Genomic DNA, 22563 nt, shown 5'->3' on the forward strand with positions numbered 1-22563 from the left:
TATAAATGCTCATCCCAGTTTATAATTTCTGTAATAGGTTATGAGATTATATTTAAGGTCTGTCTTAGAACTGTAAGTAACCTGAAAGTACAGACCAAGTCTGTTTAGTTTACTGCCATATTCCCAGTACCTAGTATATTTATGAACTTGAAAATTATTTGATGAATGACTTAATGAAATACATGCTGTTGCTATCCCTGCTTTACAGGTGATGGAATGAAGCTTTAGGAAGGTGGTTAAGTAAGTTGACAGAGATTACACAGCTTAGTGGCGGATGTAGTGCTCTTTCATTCACTTACACATTCATCAAATCTTTGGGGATGTACTTACGGCAGGCAATGTGGTGGGACCCACGGGCAGTAGCGAGCCAAAATAATGTTCCAGTCCTCCTGGTGTTGATGGTGCCGTGGGGGAAACACTCATTAAGCGAGTAAACCACAAAGGTGGTGAGGGTCATGCGGTGCTGCGACTGGCAGTGGTCGGAGGAAGCTGTTTTGACAAGGTAACATTTGAGCTGCGGCTTCATGACAAAAAAGCCAGTGCTTTGAAGAGTTGGGGGGAGGGGTTTGCGTGGCTATAAAACTCACATTCTTAACTGTGGTGCTCTTCACTGGATTTTATTCTGAGTAGGTGTTTAACTCAGCGGTTCATTTATATCCATTTTATTTCACTAAGTGTGTGAAGTGGCAAAATCAGTTCCATTCACTGACACTTTTTTTAGGGAAGCAGAATGGTATTCATTGTATAGCCAGAATTGGTAAATGGAGTGAGGTGTGATGGATGAAAGATGGCTCCAAACTCTTTCTCATTCTTTTTGTTTCAGGAGGTTAAGTCTGTTTGTCCTCCACTTGAGTCTGGGTTGGCCTCGTGACTTGCTTTAACACATAAAATATCCAAAAAAGTGAGGGAAGTAGAAGATTAAAAAGAAAACCAAATGAAAATTTTGGAGACAAAAAATACATAATCTTATTTCTAAGTGTCCTTTTTAGTATTACTTTATTTTTATTTTAACATTTACTTATTTTGGAGAGAGAGCGCGAGTGAGGGAGGGTCAGAGAAACAGGGAGACAGGATCCAAAGTGGGCTCTGTATTGACAGCAGAGAGCTTGATGTGGGGCTCGAACTCATGAACTGTGAGATCATGACCTGAGCTGAAGTTAGACGCTTAACCGACCAAGCCACCCAAACACCCCTTATTTATTTCTATTTTATTTTATTAAAAAATTTTTTTTTAACGTTTTTTATTTATTTTTGAGACAGAGACAGAGCATGAACAGGGGAGGGGCAGAGAGAGAGGGAGACACAGAATCCAAAGCAGGCTCCAGGCTCTGAGCTGTCAGCACAGAGCCTGATGCGGGGCTCGAACTCACAGACAGATCATGACCTGAGCTGAAGTGGGACGCTTACTCGACTGAGCCACCCTGGCGCCCCTATTTATTTCTGTTTTAGAGAGAGCATGAGCTGGGGAGAGGCAGATGGGGAGAGAGAAAGAATATCTTGCTCCATGCGCAGTGCCACACTTGATGCGGGGCTTGATCCCATGACCCTGGATCATGACCTGAGCTGAAATTAAGTTGGAGTCAGACCCGCTACCGTTGTGCAACGAGGTCCTTGAGCTGAAGTCAAGTTGGGGTGCTCAACTGACTGAGCCCCCCCAGGTGCCCCTCTGTGTCCTTAGTTTTGTTTTATTTTATTTTATTTTATTTTATTTTATTTTATTTTATTTTATTTTATTTTATTTTATTTTATTTTATTTTATTTTATTTTATTTTATTTTATTTTATTTTATTTTATTTTATTTTATTTATTTTATTATTAAAAAAATGTTTTTGTAACATTTATTATTGAGAGACAGGGACAGAACATGAGCGTGGGTGGGGGGTGGGCAGAGAGAGGAGGAGACACAGAATCCGAAGCAGGCTCCAGGCTCTGAGCTGTCAGCACAGAGCCCGACATGGGGCTCGAATCCACGAACTGCAAGATTATGACCTGAGCCGAAGTTGGACGCTTAACCAGTTGAGCCATCCAGGTGCCCCTGTGTGTCCTTTTTTTCAGATTTGACAGTTGAATTTTGTTTACGTAATGCTATAGAAAATATATGGCAATTTTAATAAATTAACAGATTTCAGAATTTAAACCTAAAAACACAATTTGTTGACCAATTTGAAAGTTTTTAGTGTGTTGTAAAGCAAGACTTACTTTCTTGTCATTTTATTTTATCTTTATTTATTTTTTATTTTTTAGGGAGAGAGAGCGAGAGAGCATGCATGCGAGCAAAGGAGAAGGGCAGAGAGAGAGAGAATCTTAAACAGGCTCTACATTTGGTGCAGAGCCTGATATGGGGCTCCAGAGCCTGATATGGGGCTCCATCCCATTACCCTGGGATCACGACCTGAGCCTAAGTCAAGAGGTGGACTCAATGGACTGAGCCTCAGGCACCCCTCTTGTTGCCACTTTTAATGTATATATATGGTATATATATCTAATTTTTAAAAAAAGTTTGTTTTGAGAGAGAGTGCAAGTGGGGAAAGGATAGACAGAAGGAGGGAGGGAGAGAGAGAGAGACTCTACCACGATGTGGGGCTCGAACTCATGAACCACAAGATCGTGACCTGAGCTGAAGTCAGACGCTTAGCTGACTGAGCCATCCAGATGCCCCTATATATATTTTTAATGTTTATTTTTGAGAGAGAGAGAGAGAGAGAGAGAGAGAGAGAGAGAGAGCATGAGCACACGTGGGGGAGGAGCATGGAGAGGGGGACAGAGGATTCAAAGCGGGCTCCGTGCTGACAGCAGAGAGCCCGATGTGGGGCTCCAACTCACAAACTGCAAGACCTGAGCCAGTCAGATGCTTAACCAGCTGAGCCCCTCGGGGCGCCCCTCTTGTTGCCATTTTAAAACAAGGTCTGTATATATGTAATTTGAGACACAAAAGATCTTTGGTTTTGTGATTGAGGAAAGATGGAGTAGATGTCCTTCCCTGTTCCGCTAAGTATAGCTAAAAACCCTGGACGTTAGAAAACATCCAAGACTGAAAGGTGGAGAGAAGAAAGTGTGGTGACTTGGTGTATCGGGACCTGAGAAATGACACAGAGCTGAGTGCCCTGGGTTTCTTTTTGCCACATATATCCCAGACTTGGGCCTGAAGAAGTAGCAACCTGGCGACATCAAAGGGCTCAGATCAGAAACCTCAAGAAAAGCCTGCTCTCTGTAGTCAGAAGACCGGGAACAGGACAGCCTTGGAGACAGGATGCTCTTAGAAAACACTGCAGCCCCCACCCTCACTCTTCTCAAAGCCTGGATGGGGAATCTGGACTTTCACTTTTGACAAGCTGTGTTGAGGTGACACTCTCTGCCAGGTAATACCAGGGAAGCCTGGGTGAGGTGGGATTTTCATCTCTTTTGCGTGATAAGGGTGTGCCTTTCCTGCTGGAGTGGCGTCAGAGGAAGCCCAGTAGAGATTCAGGAGTTTCACCACCACCTGTGGTAAGGAGGACATGCCGGGTATAGTAAAAGGGACCTCTGGTTTAGTTAGGGTGGTGTGAGTAGAAGCCAAGGGAAAGGTTGAACTTAGAGCCCAGCCAGCAGCGCTGAGGAGTACCTCCACCCAAGGTCAGTGGAGGCTGAACGGAGAGCGCTGCCTTCCATCTCCATTTTTCAGTCCACCTGGCAGAAACAAGTTCCTGGGGCATCATCATTAGAGGCCTGCTGTAATAGAAGACTTAAATCAGATTCCAAGTCTGATAACATCAAATCCAAAATGTTGAGGCTTCACTAGAAAATTACATGTCATATGAAGAACTGGGAAAATCTCAACTTGAATAAGAAAAGACCATGGACAGCAACACAGGTATCGCAGATGATTTGACAGGGATTTTAAAGTAGCCATCATGAAAATGTTTCAGTGAGCAATTAGTGATGCTTGAAATAAATGGAGAACAAAAACACTAAAATCTCAGGAAGGAAACACAGGAAGAAACAAATGGAAATTTAGAGCTGAAAAGTGTTAATTGAAACAAAAAACCCAGTGGATGACAACAGCAGAATGAAAAGAACATAGGAAAAACTGAAGAAATAGAAATTGCCCAATTTGAACAATTCAGAGAAAATAGACTGGAAAAAAGTGAACAAAATCTCAGTGACTGGTGGGACTGTGACAGAAGACCCACTGTTCTTGTCATCATCCCAGAAAGAGGAGAGAGCCAGTGGGGCTGAAACATACTGAAGAAATACTGGCTGAATATTTCCTAAATTTGGTAAGCCATAAACATATAGAATCAAGAAGCTTAGTGAAACCCAGACAGGATAAAACTCAAATCCATGCTGATGCTAAGACAACATCATAGTCAAACTTCTGAGAACTAATGACAAAAAAAGCAGCGAGAGAGAAATGTCACTTTACCAGTAGTGGAAAAACAATTTGATGGTGGATTTCTTGTCAGCAACCATAGAGGCCATAAGGAAGTGGCTTACTTTTCAAGTGCTGAAGGAAATGAACTATCAGCTCAGAATTCTCTATCAAGGGAAAACATCTTTCACGTGATCTGTCACCAGCAGACCTACCTCTCTAGAATAGGTAGAGGAAGTTCTGTGAACAGAATGGAAACGATATAAAGCAATGTGGGAACAACGAACAATGGAAAGAACAAACTTTGGTAAATTCTATAGACGCTCCTCTTCTGTTTGGAGGTTGAAGTGTAGCTCTTTGATGTTCTCTGTGTATGTAGAGGAAGTATTTCACTTGACTGTTACAAATGGGGAAGTGTGAAGAGACAGGAAGGTGAGGTTTCTGTACATGACCACGAACTGGTAGAATGTTGAGAATCAGTAGACTGATAGTTGTGAAAATAAACTACCTAGGGGTGCCTCGGTGGCTCAGTTGGTTAAACATCCAACTCCTGATTTTGTTTCAGGTCATGATCTCATGATTTGTGAGTTTGAGCCCCACGTTGGGCTCTGCGCTGATGGCATGGGGCCTGCTTGCGATTCTCCCCCTCTCTCGTCCTCCCCTGCTCGTACTGTTTCTCTGAAAATAAAGAAACAAACAAAATACCTAGAGCAGTCACTAAAGAAAGTTATACATAAGTAGGGCTTATTCCACGCATGTAAATTTGGATTAGTATTTGAAAATCATCAGTATAATTCATCTGTTAATAGGCTAAAGAAAATCCACACCGTTAAGTGATGCAGAAAACACAGATGACAAAATTCAACACTCATTCATGACACTCCCAGGAGGGCAACCTTCTCATTTTGGTAGACAGAATCTACAATCAACCTACAGCTAGCATCATACTTAATGGCCATAAACAGAGTGTTTTTACTTTGAGGTCAAAACAAAACAGGATGTTTGTTGTCACTGTTTACAACATAATACTGGAATTCCTAGCCAGATCAATAAGAAAAAGAAATAACGGTCTGTGGATCAGAAAGGAAGAAATAAAACTGTCTTTTTTTTTTCTTCAGATGATATAGTAGTCTACGTAGAAAATGCCAAAGAATCTACAAAAACTCTCCTGAAATTAATGAGTTCAACAATAGTGTAGGATACCAGCAATTAACACAAAATGGAAATAAAAATACAATGTTATTTAAAATTACTCAGAAAATAAAAACACAAACTTCAGTGTAAATTTGAAAAGACATATGTAGGACTTTTATGTGGAAGTCTACAAAACTGAGGGAAGAAAAGATGATCTAAATAAACTGAGACATATACTGTATTCACAGATTGGAAGGCTCAACATGATAAAGATGCCACTTCTCTCCAAATTGATGAGCAGATTAAACAGAATTCCTATTAAAATTCCATGAAGATTTTTGTAGATGTGGGAAGGATTATTCCAAATTTATATGGTAAGGGCAAAAGAACTAGAAGAGCTAAAACAGTTTTGAAAAAAAATGATAGTAATCACTAAATGATTTCAAGACAGCATGGTAGTCACGACTGTGTTGTCAGCAGGGGAGCCTGCCTGGCCCAGGCAATGGAGCATCTGAATCTTGATCTCACGGTTGTGGTTTGAGCCCCATGTTAGGTGTAGAGATAAATAAATAAAACTTAAAAAACGGCAACAACAACTTACTGGCAGAGAGATCTATAGATCAGATGAACAGAATAAAGAGCCAAGAAATAATCCCACCTGTGTATAGCCGATCGATTTTTGAGCAAGATGTCAAACTTTCTCAATTCAGTGTAAGATGGATAGTCTTCAACATGTGCTCAAATAATTGGATACCAGCAAAAACAAGAAAATCCAAAACAAAAATAGCCCTGGATCTAAACTTTGCACCTTAAAAATATCAACCCAGAGTAGCCTGTATATTTAAATATAAACTGTACAACTATAATTTTAAGAAGAAAACAAAATTTTTAGGAGATAGGATTGGTAAAAAGTATTTAGACATGATTCTAAATGTATGATCTCTAGGAGAAAGGTAATTGACCAATGGGATTTCTTCAGAATTTAAAGGTTTTGCTTTGTGAAAAACCCTGTGGGGATAAAAAACAAATTAAAAAAAAAAAAGTTACAGATTGGGAGAAACTATTGGCAACACACATACCTGATGCATAACTCATGAAGAATATTTGAAGAACTCTCAAATCTCAGCAGTAAAATCCCAAAGTCCTATTAAATGGGCAAAAGATGCGAGGAGACATTTTACTGAGAAAGATGTTTAGATTGCACACAAGCACAGGAAAAGATGTGCAGTATCACCAGCCACTGGGGAAGTGTGAATGAAGACCGTAACAAGATAGTGCACGCCTACCAGAGCCGCTAAAATTAAACACAGTGACCATACTAAATGAGGATGCAGAGAATAGAATGTCCTGTATTGCTGATGGGAATATAAGAGATTATAACTGCTTTGGAGAATGGTTTGGTGGTTTCTTAAAAATACTAAGTTGGGGGCGCCTGGGTGGCGCAGTCGGTTAAGCGTCCGACTTCAGCCAGGTCATGATCTCGCGGTCCGTGAGTTCGAGCCCCGCATCGGGCTCTGGGCTGATGGCTCAGAGCCTGGAGCCTGTTTCCGATTCTGTGTCTCCCTCTCTCTCTGCCCCTCCCCCGTTCATGCTCTGTCTCTCTCCGTCCCAAAAATAAATAAATAAACATTGAAAAAAAAAATACTAAGCACGGTTAAACATCGAGTTACTGCAGTTCCATTCCTGTGGGTGTACACAGAGAAATGAAAACACAAATGCACACAAAACCTACACGTTATCATTTATAGTGGCATTATTCATAATAACCCGCAAATGGAAACAACCAAATGTCCGTCAACTGTTAATAAGATGTGGTGTGTCTGTACAGTGGAATATTTGGCAATAAAAAGGAATAAATTACCAACACATGCTATAACATGGGTGGACCTTGGCTAAGTGAAAAAAGCTAATCATGATAGATTAGGCCACATATTGTAGGAACCCATTTATATGAAATGGACAGAACAGGCCAATTTATGTACAAAGTAGATTAGTGGTTGCCCAGGGCTGAATGTGGGGAATGAATTATATGATGTGTGAGTTAATATCTCAAAAATTTTTTAAAAAACTAAACATACATTGATCATATGTCCCAGAAATCTCACTCGTGGACATTTATCCAAAAGAAATGGAAACTTACATTCACACAAAAACCTGTATGTTATTGTTCATAGTAGCTTTATTTATAATAGTAAGAAACTGGAAAGAACTAAATTTTTTTTTGAAACAGATGAATGGTTGGTTACATTATAGTACCTCCGTGCTGTGGAATACTACCCAGCAATCAGAAGGAAGTAACAGTTGGTACAGGTAACAACTTGCATGGATCTCCAGAGCATGAAGCTCAAAACTTGAAGAGGCACATACTCTGCTTGTGTTCCTAGGACATTCTCAAATGACAGAGGAGATGGATGGCTGTGCGGGAGAGCTTGAGAAAAAAGTGGACACGTGGAACCTTTCTTACAAAGTGAGGCAGAGATGGGGAGGGTCAAAGACGTTGTCAGTAAAGAAGGGAGGCCCATGAATATCTTAAAATTACATAAACTAATAGATATACTGGGAGAAGGAGGGATCTGTAAGAACACAAAATGAGCAGGTCATGTTCTAAACACAAGTTACAGTTGAAGAAAGAAACATCATGTGTGAATAAATATATTACTTAAAATTAAGTAACAGGGTTGTGATATTGGGAGGGGGAATCAGTAGCAGGAAACAAGTAGATAATGCCCAAAGTGGGTAAGTGAAAATGTTTATATTATGTAGAAATTTGAATGATGTCCAGATTTGTGCTGTCTTATGGCAGCCCCGAGCAGGTGAGCATGTGAGGTGTGGCTGATTGCCTTTGAGACTGCACCCGGGGGTGCCTGGGTGGCATCTCCAACTTCGGCTCAGGTTATGATCTCATGGTTCGTGAGTTCGAGCCCCGCGTCGGGCTCTGTGCTGATAGCTCAGAGCCTAGAGCCTACTTCAGATTTTGTGTGTCTCTCCCTGTCTGTCCCTCCCCCTGCTTACACTCTGTCTCTGTGTCTCAAAAATAAATAAATGTTGAAAAAAAATTTTTTTTGAAGATGCAGCACCCAAATGGAAATACCTGTTAGTGTTTTTTACATTGCCTAAAGTGATAGTGTTCTATTTATTTTTGTAATTAAAATTTTTTATTTTAGAGGGAGAGTGAGCACTGGCAGGGGAGAGGGACGTGTGGCGGTGGGGAGAGAGAGACCCACCGAACCAAGCAGGCTCCATGCTCAGTGCAGAGCCTGATGAGGGGCTCAATCCCACAACCCTGGGATCATGATCTGAGCCTGAACCAAGGGTGGGACGCTTAACCAACTACGCCACCCAGGCGCTCCTCAAGTGATAGTATTTTATTTTTTATTTTTATTTTTTTTTCAACGTTTATTTATTTTTGGGACAGAGAGAGACAGAGCATGAACGGGGGAGGGGCAGAGAGAGAGGGAGACACAGAATCGGAAACAGGCTCCAGGCTCTGAGCCATCAGCCCAGAGCCCGACGCGGGGCTCGAACTCATGGACCGCGAGATCGTGACCTGGCTGAAGTCAGGCGCTTAACCGACTGCGCCACCCAGGCGCCCCACAAGTGATAGTATTTTAAACATAGTTGGCTAAATAAATCATCAAAAGTGATTTCACCTGTTTTTACTTTTTCTTAATGTGGCTACTAGAAAATTTACAGTTAAGGCATGTGGCCTGTGTTGTATTTCTCTTGGACAGATTGCTCTAGAATCTGTAGTCTAGAACATGTGATTAGAATTGGTTCTCTCTGGGGAGTAGGCAGAGGCTGGGGAAAGTTGGTTAAGGGAGAATTGTTTAAGCCTGTCTTTGCTATTTGATTTTTTTTTAAAACTTAATGAAACTTGATAAAAATTACCTCATTAACAAAGGCTATGGCCTCTGTCTTAAAACACATTACTTTGTCACATTGTAAATTACATGGTAAATATTACCATAGTAGAGAGATTTGGAATTGAAAGTAACAATGGTCTACTATTTTCCTTCATTCCAGTTTGTCACATCAGAAATAAAGTCCTTGCTTTTCCTGCTCTTGTTCAGCTTATTGCAGGAGCGACTGGGACATCACCTTCTAGAAGTAATGCCCACAGAAAGCGGGAGTTGCTCCACTGCTCGCCAAGCAAAACAGAAACGCAAATCTCATAGCCTTTCTATACGAAGAACGAACAGCTCGGAGCAGGAGAGGACGGGTCTGCCAAGAGAAATGTTAGAAGGACAAGTGAGTTGGTTGCTGATCGTGTTTTCAATGTTCCAGAAATAGTCACATACAGGTCTCCAGAGTAGAGAAAAAGAGTGCGTTACCAAAACAAAACAGAACCAGCTCCCCTTCCCTCAATAACCGGGAAAAACAGCGGTGATACATAACTGCCTGCACAGAGACACGGGTGGCTAGTGTGACTGAGGAATTTTTTAAAATTTTCCTTGATTTACATCTAAATTTAAATAACCACACTTAGCTGCTGGCTACCGTATTGGACGGTGCAGGTAAACAGTCTAGGATACGTTTTTTAATTTGATTTACTTATATCTCTAGTGGTGAAAATCCTGCAGTCGCCTTTGTTAGTGTCTTCTGGAGTTCACTTGTCGGGGGTAAATATGTTCTTTGCTCGGCCTTCTGAGTGCCCATCCTCCATTGTGATGTAGATCAAGCAGGTAACTGCATCTCAGGGTGACCCTTTGTGGGGCTGTTCAGAGTCCGCAAGCTGACCGGCCCGGCTGCCGCACCGTGGGGCCCTCGCCTCGGTGGCTTCAGCAGTCCCCGGACGGCACCTGCCTGTTGGCGCGGCTTCCCCGCCGGCCGGTGTGAGGTGCGCGGGCTAGTGCCGCGGCAGGGTTGCCAGCAGCTGGCATGGTAGGTGTGGGTGGAGGGATCTGCGAACCGTGGGCCAGTTACCCGTGGATTCTATTGGGACGGTAGCCCTGCACTTTGTGGACGAGGTTACGCCTATTTGGGAGCAGTACCAGCCAGCGCAGAGGTAGCGTGGACGTGCTGCGGCGGTACTTGTACCTTCTCAGAGCTGTGAACGTGGGGCTTGTAGGAGTGCGGCGCTCGGCCCAGGCCCGCGGGGCCCCGGTTGTGGAGCGTGGCCGAGTCTGCATGTGCCCAGGAGCGAGGCCTCCCGCACCCGTGATTGTGCTGATGTGATGGAGTGACGTGCACGTGAGAGCCTTGCTCAGTCACAGTAGCTTTTCTGTCCTCACGTTTCTGAAATGGTCCCTGCAGTTCAGCACCTCTCCGTCGGGGTCCGTGAAGACGAATGGCACCAGTAGGCCGTCCGGGGCACTCCCGTGGCTCCGCCTGCCTGGTGGGAACGTTCTCGTTTCACTGCCCGTTTCGCTTCCTGATTGTAGGGTGAGGCTGTCGCTGCCATCCCAGTTTTGTCTCCAGTGGCAATGACATTCGACGTTAAGACGCGTTTATCAAGTAAATGTGATGTTTCGGTTGTTGAACGGTAAAGATCTTAAGGGACTGTGGGTATAGGTGAGCAGGACTCGATGCACGTAGATGTGGCCTTGGTGTGGGAGTCAGAACGGCTTCTCGCCAAGTGCCCGTGCGAAGGGGACCGGCTGCACGAGGGTGTGGGAGGAGCGTGGCACGGAGATGGAAGAGCGGATGCGAAGGCCACGAGGCAAGGTGGACGGCATGGCAAATGCTACTGTCGTGGTTTATTTTACTTTCACTGTTATTTCAAAATCTTATTTTTATTTTTCATATTTTTCATTGGTATTTTAGAAGGGTGTTGAGGGAGGCCATAGTACCCATTCTGCCAAATTTCAGTTTTTAAACATGGCTTCGTATATAGTTTTTATTGGCTTGTCAAATTTACTGGAACATTATGTGATTTCAAAACATTGCTGAAATGTTTATGTCATTAGAGATCATTTTGCTTAGAATTTCTGTCTTCCTGAGAACTTAATCTGAGAAGTTTAATTTAATAAACATCGTATGTCCTTTTTTTATTTGCAACTGACTAAACATCAGAAAGTTTGTGCTGCACGGAAACTTGAAAAGTCACTTACATTGGTGGCAATTAAGTACTGAAACACTTTAGAACCATTACGAGTTCCGTTCTGGAAATACTCTGAGTGTGGGGTCACACGAACTAGCACGTCGGGCTTGCTCTCTGGAGAGGAGAGTAGTGTAGACTGTGCGGGCTCCCCACGACCAGCAGCGTCCAGAAAGTGCATGTGTGTGAGCATGGGTGGGGCCGGGGACGCCGCCCAGTCACTTGTACCTCAGACTTCTGCAGAGGCGTTGCTTCTGCTCATGGACTTCCCATGAGGCGTAGAGGAGACTCCAGCTGTGCAGAACACGGGGGCAGGCGTGCAGGCACGCGTGGCGTGGTACTCCTGACACTCACCACATGGATGTTCTCCTGTAAAGACACCGTTTGCTCTTACCGGTCAGATTTCTCATGTTTCCCTCCTCACAGTCTTGTAGGTGTTAGGAGATGTCCAGGATTTTGCCTGAAGCACTGTGGATGGGAGAGCTCTCTAAAAGCTCTTCTGTTAGTAGGTGGCTTATTAAGATTAATTTATAATGTCACACGGTAGAACTTTAAAGACTGCATGATGAAACTGCATTTATGGGAACTGTCTTCCTTCTCTATAAATGTGGAGGTTTTTGAATAAGGTAGGCTTGTTTCCTCCCTTGTAAAAGGGAAAATTATGTTATTTTGAGGAAGTGCTTGTTCTTGAATCCTGTATTATGCTGGATAGCCATTTATATCATTTCATCATAGTTTCGTACATAGAAATGTGGAACTGTGAGTTCTGTAAGCATTTTACGTATAAGAAATAATATATAAAAAGAATTTAAGAGAAATGAGAATTCGCTTTGGAAAAGAGTTTCTTATTCATTCATTTTATTTTATTTTATTTTATTTTATTTTATTTTATTTTATTTTATTTTATTTATTTTTTTTTTTTAATTTTTTTTTTCCAACGTTTATTTATTTTTGGGACAGAGAGAGAGAGAGCATGAACGGGGGAGGAGCAGAGAGAGAGGGAGACACAGAATCGGAAACAGGCTCCAGGCTCTGAGCCATCAGCCCAGAGCCCGACGCGGGGCTCGAACTCACGGACCGCGAGATCGTGACCTGGCTGAAGTCGGACGCTTAACCGACTGCGCCACCCAGGCGCCCCCTTTATTCATTCATTTTAAACAGAATCTTCCTTTTTTTTCTTCAGGATTCTAAGCTGCCTTCCTCGGTTCGCAGTACACTTTTGGAGCTGTTTGGTCAAATAGAGAGAGAGTTTGAAAACCTTTACATTGAGAACTTAGAATGTGAGTATCTTCTGTCCTAATAAGCTTTTGTAAAATTTTGGGTAGACGGTCACCACTGTATCCATTTTGTGTTCTGTAACACACATAGTGGCTTCGAGTGACCCAGATTGATTACCTTACAAGTCACCGGTGGGAACTATGGGGGGCCCCTCCCAGCAGACTCAGGTCAAGGCCTTGGCAGGGCTGTGCTTCTGGAGGTGAGGGGGAGGGTCTGTCTTTTGCTTGTTTGAACTGTGGCAGATTTTCAGTTCTGTGCATCGTGAGGACAGAGTCCCGGTGTCTAGAGCCCGCCTCACCCCTTGCCTCAAAGCCCTTCCACTGTCTGTCTTCGAAGCCTTCAGTGGTGAGCATCTCTGAGCCATTCCTAAGGACGTGAGAGAAGGCTGGGTCATCGGGCCAGGCAGGGTGACCTCCCCGTCAGAGGTCCCTCGCTGTAGTCACACCCGCAGGGCCCCTTAGCCATGGGGCTCACGTGCTCACAGGTTACCTTTGGGGTGGGTAGCATTCTGCTGGCCACAGTAGCTCATTCAGATGGTGGTTTTATGAAAAACAAATGCTTCTTATAACTATCACTATACAAAGTATACTATAAATCGAGAAATTATTGATTCATGTTTTCCTTTAAAATATACTGTATTTTGAGAATTTTTTAGTATTATCTGTTCGACTTATTTTAAAGGTCAATCAGAAGTATCTATTTATTATTTGTTTATTTTGGAGAGAGAGAGCGTGTGTGCGCACGAGCTGGGGAGGGGCAGAGAGAATATCCCAAGCAGGCTCTGCACTGTGAACACATGGCCTGACGTGGGGCTCCAACTCATGAACCGGAAGATTGTGATCTGAGTCGAAACCAACAGGAGTTGGACGTTTAACCTACTGACCACCCAGACGCCCCAAATCAAAATAGTTTTTAAATTAGCTTGGCTTTAGTTTTTATTCTTAGATTTTTTTTAATAGAAGCAGTGCCTTCATTTGCTTAAAGAATCAAGCAGTGTAGGGGCTTCTGGCTGGCTCCATTGGTTGAGCGTCTGATTTCGACTCAGGTCATGATCTCCTGGTTCTTGGGTTTGAGCCATGTTTTGGGCTCGGTGCTGACAGTGCGGAGCCTGCTTGGGATTCTCTCTCTCTCATTATGCTCCTACCCCACTTGAGCTTTCTCTTTCTCTTTCAAAAATAAACTTAAAAAAAAGATTCTGTGTCTCGCTCACTCTCTTCCTCTGCCCCTCTCCTCTGCTTATTCTCTCTTCTCTGTCTCTTAAATAAAAAAGTATCAGTTGTAATGATCAAAGCATTATTGAGTTACTGTTGTGATGTAAGGCCTTATTAATATTTTATGAACTCATGTAGTTTGTTCAAGAAAAACTGTAGGATTACAAATGACTACTGCTGGATGTACTTTGAGTTGATACAGTCTCGTGCTGCCTGGCTTTGGTGGCGCCCTGCCTCTGTAAGGTCTGCTCAGAGCCTTTGCCCTTATCCTCTCTGTCACCTGACCCGGCCCCTTCGTCTCACCATAGCCTGAGTAGAGGGTACATCGTCCTGGCAGGTGCACAGCCTGGCTTGGGGGGGATGTGTGGCCAGGTCATGGTCCTGCTGCCTCGCTGTAGTGGCTTGTGCCCTCGGCTGAATCCTGTTCCTTGGCCACGTGTCATTCCTCAACATTGTGGCTGGAAGACAGCCCTGGTCCCGCAGACCTGTTCCGGAGGAGAACATAGGCACAGGTGTCTGCTGATCGCCTTCTTGATGACCGATGACCTTCCTCTTCATTCTTTCCCTGTGGTTCTGAGACTTTTGTGACTCTCCTTCAATTTTTTTCAAACTAATTCTTTTTTTTTAAATTCTTTTTTTAATGTCTATTTATTTTGAGAGAGAGAGAACGAACGTGAGCAGGGGAGGGGCACAGAGAGAAGGAGACAATTCTTCAGCAGGCTCCAGGCTCTGAGCTGCCAGCACAGAGCCTGACGCAGGGCTCAAACCCACGAACTGCGACATCATGACCCGAGCCAAAGTCGGACGCTTAACCAGCTGACCCACCCAAGCACCCCAGAGTTTTAATCTTTGTTACATATAATCCTTACTTGGCGCTCTGTGGTCCCACGCAGCCATAGTTATGTTTTGTTGTATGCTTTTCCTCCCAATTTCAGTGTTCTCGGCTAGACTGTAAACATTTCACTGAATTTTGGATAGTATCAGGAAAATTTTTTTAAGTGTATAGAATAAAGGATAAAGGAGATGGCCTACCTTGAGGTCCAGGAGCCCTGCCCGCGAGCCCTGGGGGCGCAGTCTTCCCAGTGTAGGGAGAGCAGTGGTTCTCAGTGTGTGAGAGGTGTCGCAAGTATTTTGAGAAGTCTGCGAACCTAATGTTAGTGTATTATTCATGTCTGTGTTTAGATAATACTTACTCATAATATTTTTACACCCTCAAGTTTTGGAAGCGGTGAATATGTTTCAACATAAAAGTTCACGTCTTACCTTTTTGAAAAAACCTTTTTATTCCCAGTGCGTAGGGAGATTGAGACTCTTAATGAACGTTTAGCTGCCGAAGGACAAGCAATCGATGGGGCGGAACTGAGTAAGGGCCAGCTCAAAACAAAAGGTAAGGGTGAGCGCTCCCGACAGGACCGCCGACACGTGACATGTGGGGGAGATTTGGGATTTCATGAAGGACGTGGGTTTGTTTGCTTGCTGCGGTCAGCAGTGCTTGGGGCCCGTAGTCAGGTGTGGGTGGGGGCGGGTGAGGCGGAGAGGGGTGCCAGGAAGCTTGGCGTCTTGTTCCAGCTGTGCTGTCACCTCCATGCCAGCGTGGACAGATGGACCCTCGGGTTTCACTGTCTTCCCGTTGGCAGTGAGAGGTGGGGTTTGCTGTCCAGTCTGTCCCGGCTCTGAAATTCTGCGGCCCTGACTGTCGATTCTCTGTCTCTGCAGCCAGCCACAGCACCAGCCAGCTTTCTCAGAAGCTGAAGACCACTTACAAGGCCTCCACCAGCAAGGTACGCAAGGCGCTGGCTCTCGGGCCGCTCATGTGGTATTTGAGGTGTGCGGACGTGTACCTGAAGTTGCATATTTTCCAATTATAAACATGTAACAGAGAAAGAGGAACTTCTGCTGTTTAGAAAACTTTGATTTTTAAAGGGAATATCCTAGATCTGTGAGATGGCCACAGCATATGGACACCTAGACACTCCCTTGCCCCGGTTCCTGTGAGAGTAAAAGATACGCATTAGTAGCTACGGTGTCTTTTTGGAGGGAAAATACATTTTGTATTGTTATTTGGCTTGATACAGAGGCTCTGAATTTGGAGAAAGGTAATGGAGTAATGCAGTGCACCACAGGCACGTTTTCCGCCACCCACTGTTTTTCTCTCATTTTCTGAGCATTATCCAGATGTGAAGGTCTTGTCTCCAGGGCAAATAGGGACGTGTGTGGTATTTTACTTCTTTAAAAATAATCTTGTTCTGACCTTCTTGAAGTGGCAAGGATTTAATTATTTGGGAATAAGTTTGTCTGTGAGGGAGTACTGCCGTGAAGTAATATTTTGAAGTAATTCTGTGTGCGTTTTTACTTTGAAGTATTTTGAATATACAGAAGATAAATTAGTTACCCAGCCTTAATGAATGTACATTCCTTTTGCTAAACCTGAGGGAAAAGTTGAAATTTGTGGTGAGTCTGCTGTGATGGCATAGTTACCGTCAACTCTGTTTTTCCAGTTCGTCCCTTTGAGCTTCAAGTTATGTAGCATGACATCCCCAGCGAGATTAACTACAAGTAATAAAGCAGATCCAGTCTTGCTGCTGTTTCTGCTTATTGGAAAACTTTGTTATTTAAAAAATACAAACATTGATTACATTTTCTTGTGTTTCCTTTGATAACTCCAGAGTATAAGTGCTTAGTTAAAAAAATTTTGTTATGTATTATCTAGCTTATTAGTTTCTAAGTTTTTAATAAATTAACATCAGAGTTTTCTTCGAAATGTATTGTGAGACTATGTTCTTGCTCGTCTTAACTTCTTGTTATATTATCTTAAATTATATTGTTTATTCTTGTGGACACAGCTTATGTGTACAATGTATATGGTCTTAGAATTCAGAAACTTTCTGACCATTTCTGAAGTAGAAGATGAACAGATTGTATAAAGTTGTCCCTTACTAGGAATAGTAAAATACAAGATTTGGACAAAGGGAAGGTTATATACAATAATACTCTGCTTTAAAAAAAAAATGTATTAGATATAAAGTGCCCTTTGTTTTAGATACTAGAAACTTATCTCAGTGTATAAGAAACATATTAATGATCTTTATTGTGCACATTGAAGAGTAATAATGTAAGATGTTACCTGAAGGTTGAAGAATGAATCTGATCCCAGAATACATTCTGATCCGTGCCGTAGTGTGTATTCTTGGCAGTAACACTGAGTGTGTGTGCAGCAAGGAGGCCTCGTTACTTGCCTCCTGACTCAGCCCTGAAAGGCAAGTAGTGTGTACGTGGTGGGATGGTGGGAAACGCACATGCGTTCAGCAACCAAGAGGTCTTCCCTTCCTGGGTGGCTGAGGACAGGTCGCTGGTGTCTGTCGGGAGGGATGCCTGACCGTCTAACGTTAGAGAAACTTGTGAAAATGTTCACACGTGTTTTTACAAAGATAAATAGCTCGCATTGTGAAAAAGACCTTTCTGGTCTTGTTGGAGTAGTTTAAAAAAAAATTTTTTTTTTTTTTTTAACATTTATTTATTTTTGAGACAGAGAGAGACAGAGCATGAATGGGGGAGGGTCAGAGAGAGAGGGAGACACAGAATCGGAAACAGGCTCCAGGCTCTGAGCTGTCAGCACAGAGCCCGATGCGGGGCTCGAACTCACAGACCGCGAGATCGTGACCTGAGCCGAAGTTGGCCGCTTAACCGACTGAGCCACCCAGGCGCCCCTGGAGTAGTTTAGATTGTATGTTAATGAGAACGATAATTAGGGTGACAGGTGTAAGCATCACTTTGTCATTTTGTTGTGCTTCTCTGTCATGAACACTAAGTAATTCAGTCTTTTGTGGGGCCTCTTCGCAGTAGTGAAGGGGTCAGCATTTTTAAAAACAAAGAGTTAATAGGTATTCAGAGCGTAGTGGGCATTTGGAAGCAACACGTGACGTGATTTGTTACGGTGTTGATGAGCTGCATGTGCTCTGCTTCCAGAATTCCGCCAGAAATGCGGTTGCCATGAGTATTGAGCGGTGACCTTGTGTGGTTCCTGTCCAAGCGGGGTGGGTGAGGGAGGAGTGTGCTTCCACTAGTTCATTTCTCCTCACAGTGACGTCTGTGTCACACACAGCAGGAGGCTTGGAAACTGAACCGTACTGCCACTTCCTGTGGGGCAAGCTGTGCACGTTCCTAACAGCTGCGTTCTTGAACATCCGAATGGCACCTTGCGCCAGCAAAAGCCCTTTTCTGTGTTGGGAGGGATGGTTCTGCTAGTGTGGGTGGGGGAGGGGCTTTCAGAAGGAAAAAGAAGACGAGGAGTTTGTGTTTGTGCAAGTCCTTTGGTAAAATGCAGACCGAGTCAGATGGAGCCTGTCGGTATTACTGCCGGAAGAGTCCGTCTTCATAAACATTTCTAGTCGCTCTCTGCAGCGGAGGATGGTTTGAACGTTCATACCCGAATTGATGGAACAGTGGACTGTGTTGTAATGTCTTCATACTAAATAAGAATGAACTTTGATTCATTTTCAGGGCTTCGCCAAATCCGTGTTCCAAATAGCTGTTTAACACTACTGATTTTTCTTTTTCGTTTGATTTTACAGTGTCATTATTCTGATTAATCTCCATTATTCTGATTTGCTTAAAAGCTGAAAAGCCATTCCTTTTCTCTGAGAACAGTTTAAAAAGCAAACTCTGAAGAGTTGTTTGTGTTTAATTAGTTTCTTGCTCACACACTTTCTATTTTTCCTTGTAAGAGAAAGTGAGACTTGTTTGCCGTGTGTATCGTACGAGACGATGCCTCACCTCGTGTGCACCTTTGTGGTTCTCCTGTCTGTTCCCGTCAGACTGTGAGCTGCCCGAGGCCAGGGCCTGCTGTCGCTCTGTGTGTGTCTCCTGGCGCAGCGCCGGCACCGAGCACGCGCGCAATAAACACTGTTGGACAAACCTCATCTGTTAGAAGTGTCGTCTTTGGATTCCTCCCCACCTTGGGCTCTTTTCCTCCTGATAATACGTGGTTGGTGTAAATTACCAAAAATGGGAAAAAAATGAAAGTTCCCCAGTAATAAAAGGTAGTGTTAAGGGTATGGGTATACCTTCCTGACTTCTTCACTTCTTTATGTCCTGGTAGCTTTTTTTTTTTTTTAAAGAATTTGGAAATTTTGTCTGCTGGTTTGGATTTGTGGAAGACACTCGCAGTGTGTAAATAGGCCCCTCTTCTTCGTCACGGGAGGACACACGTGGTTTGTGGGGGGTCGGGGGTCTTCTGAGAGGCCTTAGGACAGCCTTTGTTGTTGCTTTGTGACACCCAGCTGGAGGGATGCTGCTGTTTGCGCTTTTGTTGTGTGCCCTTAATGCTTTAAATATCCTGTTCAGGGGTGTATGACGTTCAACACATCTTTTTCCGTTTTACCTTTTTTAACTTAAAAACATTCGGTCAGTAAATCGTCCACAATGCTCCTTCCCGTCACGGTTTTAGATCGTCTCCAGCTTCAAGACCACCACGTCGAGGGCCGTGTGCCAGCTCGTGAAGGAGTACATTGGCCACAGGGATGGCATCTGGGACGTCAGCGTGGCGAGGACACAGCCCGTGGTGCTGGGCACCGCGTCTGCCGGTAAGTCCACAGCCAGTCGCTCTGCTTGTCGGGCGTGACAGCCGGTGCAGATGACTCCCTGCGGGGTGGGTGGCAGAGTTGGCGCTGGAAGCTGGCGGGAGGCCGAACGGTCCTTGAAACCAAGCACTTGGCCTTGTTGTGCTCCGTCAGGCCTTGCTGCTGTCAGCAGGTGTGACGTCAGGTGTCCGGGTGAGCAGGTGCTGGCTCCGTGATTGCGCCACCTGTGTTTACGGCAGCATAAGGTAGAATGTCTTTTGAACAGGCGAGGTACTTTCTTGTTACAGTCGAGCGTGTGTCTGCTTGAGTTGTGAGGTACGGCCCGGGGAAGGGCTGTGCGGTTTCTGAAGGGGGCTAGCTGTTCTAGGATTTAGGTGGAGGCAGGGGTGCTGGCAGCCCTCTTAGCCTGTGGGACTCCCGGGGCAGGTGTTAGAGACCCTTTTCTCTCATTAAAGAAAAGATAGGTTTTGAAAGCTATCCAAGGTGCGTAACCTAATAATACCCTTTCCGACCAAAATGACTGAAGTTAAAAATGGTGCTCACTTATTGAAAATGATTTTTCCAGGTACTTAGTAGATTGTGCTTTTTTTTTTTCTTCTTTAAGTTAGTTTTGAGAGAGAGAGAGAGAGAGTGGGGGGAGGGACAACCACAGAGAGGGAGAAAGGATCTGAAGCAGGCTGTGTGCTGATAGCAGAGAGCCTGATGCCGGCCTTGAAATCATGAACCTCAGATCATGACCTGAGCCGAAGTCGGACACTCAACTGACTGAGCCACCCAGGTGCCCCACTAGATTCTGCTTTGTTTTGTTTTTGAAAAAGTTTATTTATTTATTTAGAGAGAGTGAGTGAGAGGCAGAGAGAGAAGGAGAGAGAATCCCAAGCAGGCTCCATGCTGTCAACACAGAGCCTGATATGGGGCTTGATCCCACAAACTGTGAGATCATGACCTGAGCCGAGATCAAGAATCAGAAGATTAATTGACTGAGCCACCCGGGTGCCCCTGATCTGCTTTTTAATAGAAGTAGAAAATTTTACAGCAGATAGAACCATGAATGAAGAGAGTTGACTTGTTTAAAATTATGTTCACTTGTGAGCACTCCCCAGTGTTTTAGAAATTCCCTTACAGTTAAAAAGAAAGAATGAAAGGGTCTGTTTCTGGTATCTCTGAGATCTCGTTTGGATAATTGACATTTATTTTTCAGATTTTCTATTATGTAAGAGGAAAGGCCCAAACGCATACATATGATCTCAAATAATTTGTAACTGGAGTTTTGCATTTATTTACTGTGTGATGATCTGGAAAGTGTTAATTCAACAAAACAGTGAAGCTGTGATGGGTTAGAAGGACCCTGGCGAGGTGCAGTCAGTGTGACCATGTGCCATGAGTCCCAAGTCCCTGGGTATCTGTTTGCCACCCCCTTGACCCAGGACAGGTCACCCACTTCTCCTGTCTTGGAAACGTGGTTTCTGATCTACAGTCGGAAGAGATACTAGTGGTTATGTAACTTCTCACTTTCATTTGAAGACTGTAGAATTGGTGGTGGGTCGGTCACTCCTGTTCTTTGGATCTTGCAGATCACACGGCCCTGCTGTGGAGCATAGAGACAGGGCGGTGCCTCGTCAAGTACTCAGGCCACGTGGGGTCAGGTGAGTGCTCCGGGGCGGGCTGTGCCTTGTGCTGGGAGGGCACTGACCTGGCTGCCCGCCGGGCGGGCCCTCGCGACGGGCGGACGGGTGTGCCGCCTCTGGCAGGGAGCCTCAGGAAGGGACCGCTCCACTACCCTGCACGCAGAGCAGGACCTGTCTGCGCTTCATTTACGGGCGCCTAGAAAGCCACCTGTCGACAGCTTTGGAACTGAAGTGTGGGCATCGTCTGCGATCGTGTACTTGTTTTAGAGGTTCTCTTTCGGCGTGTGCTCTGCGCGTGTCAGGGCCCAGGGAGGGATGCTGTGTATCCCGGGCTTCCTGCCGCACCTCCTGTTGCCGCCGGTATGGCCGCTCGTCCCCTCCTGTGAGCCGCCCCTGCACGCTCCCTTGTGTCCTACCACGTCTCTCTCACTTCCCTCCGGGCGCCCGCTGTGCTTCCCTCCTCCCGGCACGCCCTCCACTCCGGTGCCTGTCGGCTGCTTCCTCATTCACTCTCCCCTGCCCAGCCACCGCTGCACCCCTGCCCTTCACAGACAGCCCGGGTGTGCCTGCCCTCCGCTTCTTGGGCTTGGGTGCCAGCCCTTCCCTGGGTGGGGGACGCATCTTGTCCTGTCTGGGCTGTGACCCACGCTTTCCCCTTTTTTGGGGTCTCGTTCCCATGGGGTCCCTCAGCACGTGAGTGTCTTTAGTCAGCTGCGGGATGGTGCCCAGGCGGGGGAGGCAGTGCTCACGGCGCAGGGAGGCACTGTGGCTTGTTTCCTCCACATGTTTATTCCTTGAAAGCGTTTGTAAAACGAAACACGTGCACATCATCGGAAAATTCAGAGGGTATTAGCCAGCCCGTGTAGACAGTTACAGCACTTTGCTCCCTGCCCTCTTTACTCCATTTCACTTCCCTGAAGGGAACCACTGTCGACAGCTTTACGTATTCTGCTCTTTTCTTTCATTTTTCAAGTAGTCTACCCCATTGTGGGGCTCAAACTCATGACCCTGAGATCAGGAGTCACACGTTCCTCCAGCAGAGCCAGCCGGGCACGCCCTTATTCCGTTTTTTGAAATAGCCTATTTTATTATTTCTGAGTGTTGGAGTTTTAGACAAGTGCTTCCTCTTGCTGGAAGGAGGGCCGTCTCCCTTGCCTCGGATGAGATCCTCCACTCTTGTCCTCACCAAGTGGTGACAGCACAATTCTCGTTACTCATGGCTACGTGTGTATTGTTCACAGCTGCTTGTAACGTGCCTTGTTTTTTCTTCCGCCTGGTTTCTGCATCCGTCCCTGACTCATCCCTGTGCTCCTGTGTGACGTGCCTTTCTGGTGGCCATACTCGGTGC

At 44.8% G+C, this 22563-nt stretch overlaps 1 protein-coding gene across 13 annotated transcripts in view; it reads left to right on the top strand.

Annotated features, from left to right (window-relative positions):
* Positions 1-22563, top strand: part of WDR37 (WD repeat domain 37) — an 80271-nt gene that overhangs the window by 6199 nt on the left and 51509 nt on the right. For 11 of the 13 annotated variants that reach the window (XM_045060793.1, XM_045060792.1, XM_045060794.1 and 8 more), the window contains exons 2-7: positions 9553-9730; positions 12703-12799; positions 15300-15395; positions 15725-15789; positions 19455-19590; positions 21162-21233. In XM_045060793.1, coding sequence (XP_044916728.1) covers positions 9593-9730; positions 12703-12799; positions 15300-15395; positions 15725-15789; positions 19455-19590; positions 21162-21233 — 604 coding nt within the window. In that variant the 5' untranslated portion in view covers positions 9553-9592. The other 2 variants (XM_045060796.1, XM_045060800.1) reach the window with 2 other exon arrangements.

The sequence above is a fragment of the Felis catus genome, chromosome B4 (genome assembly GCF_018350175.1).
Source record: "Felis catus isolate Fca126 chromosome B4, F.catus_Fca126_mat1.0, whole genome shotgun sequence".
NCBI lineage: Eukaryota > Metazoa > Chordata > Mammalia > Carnivora > Felidae > Felis > Felis catus.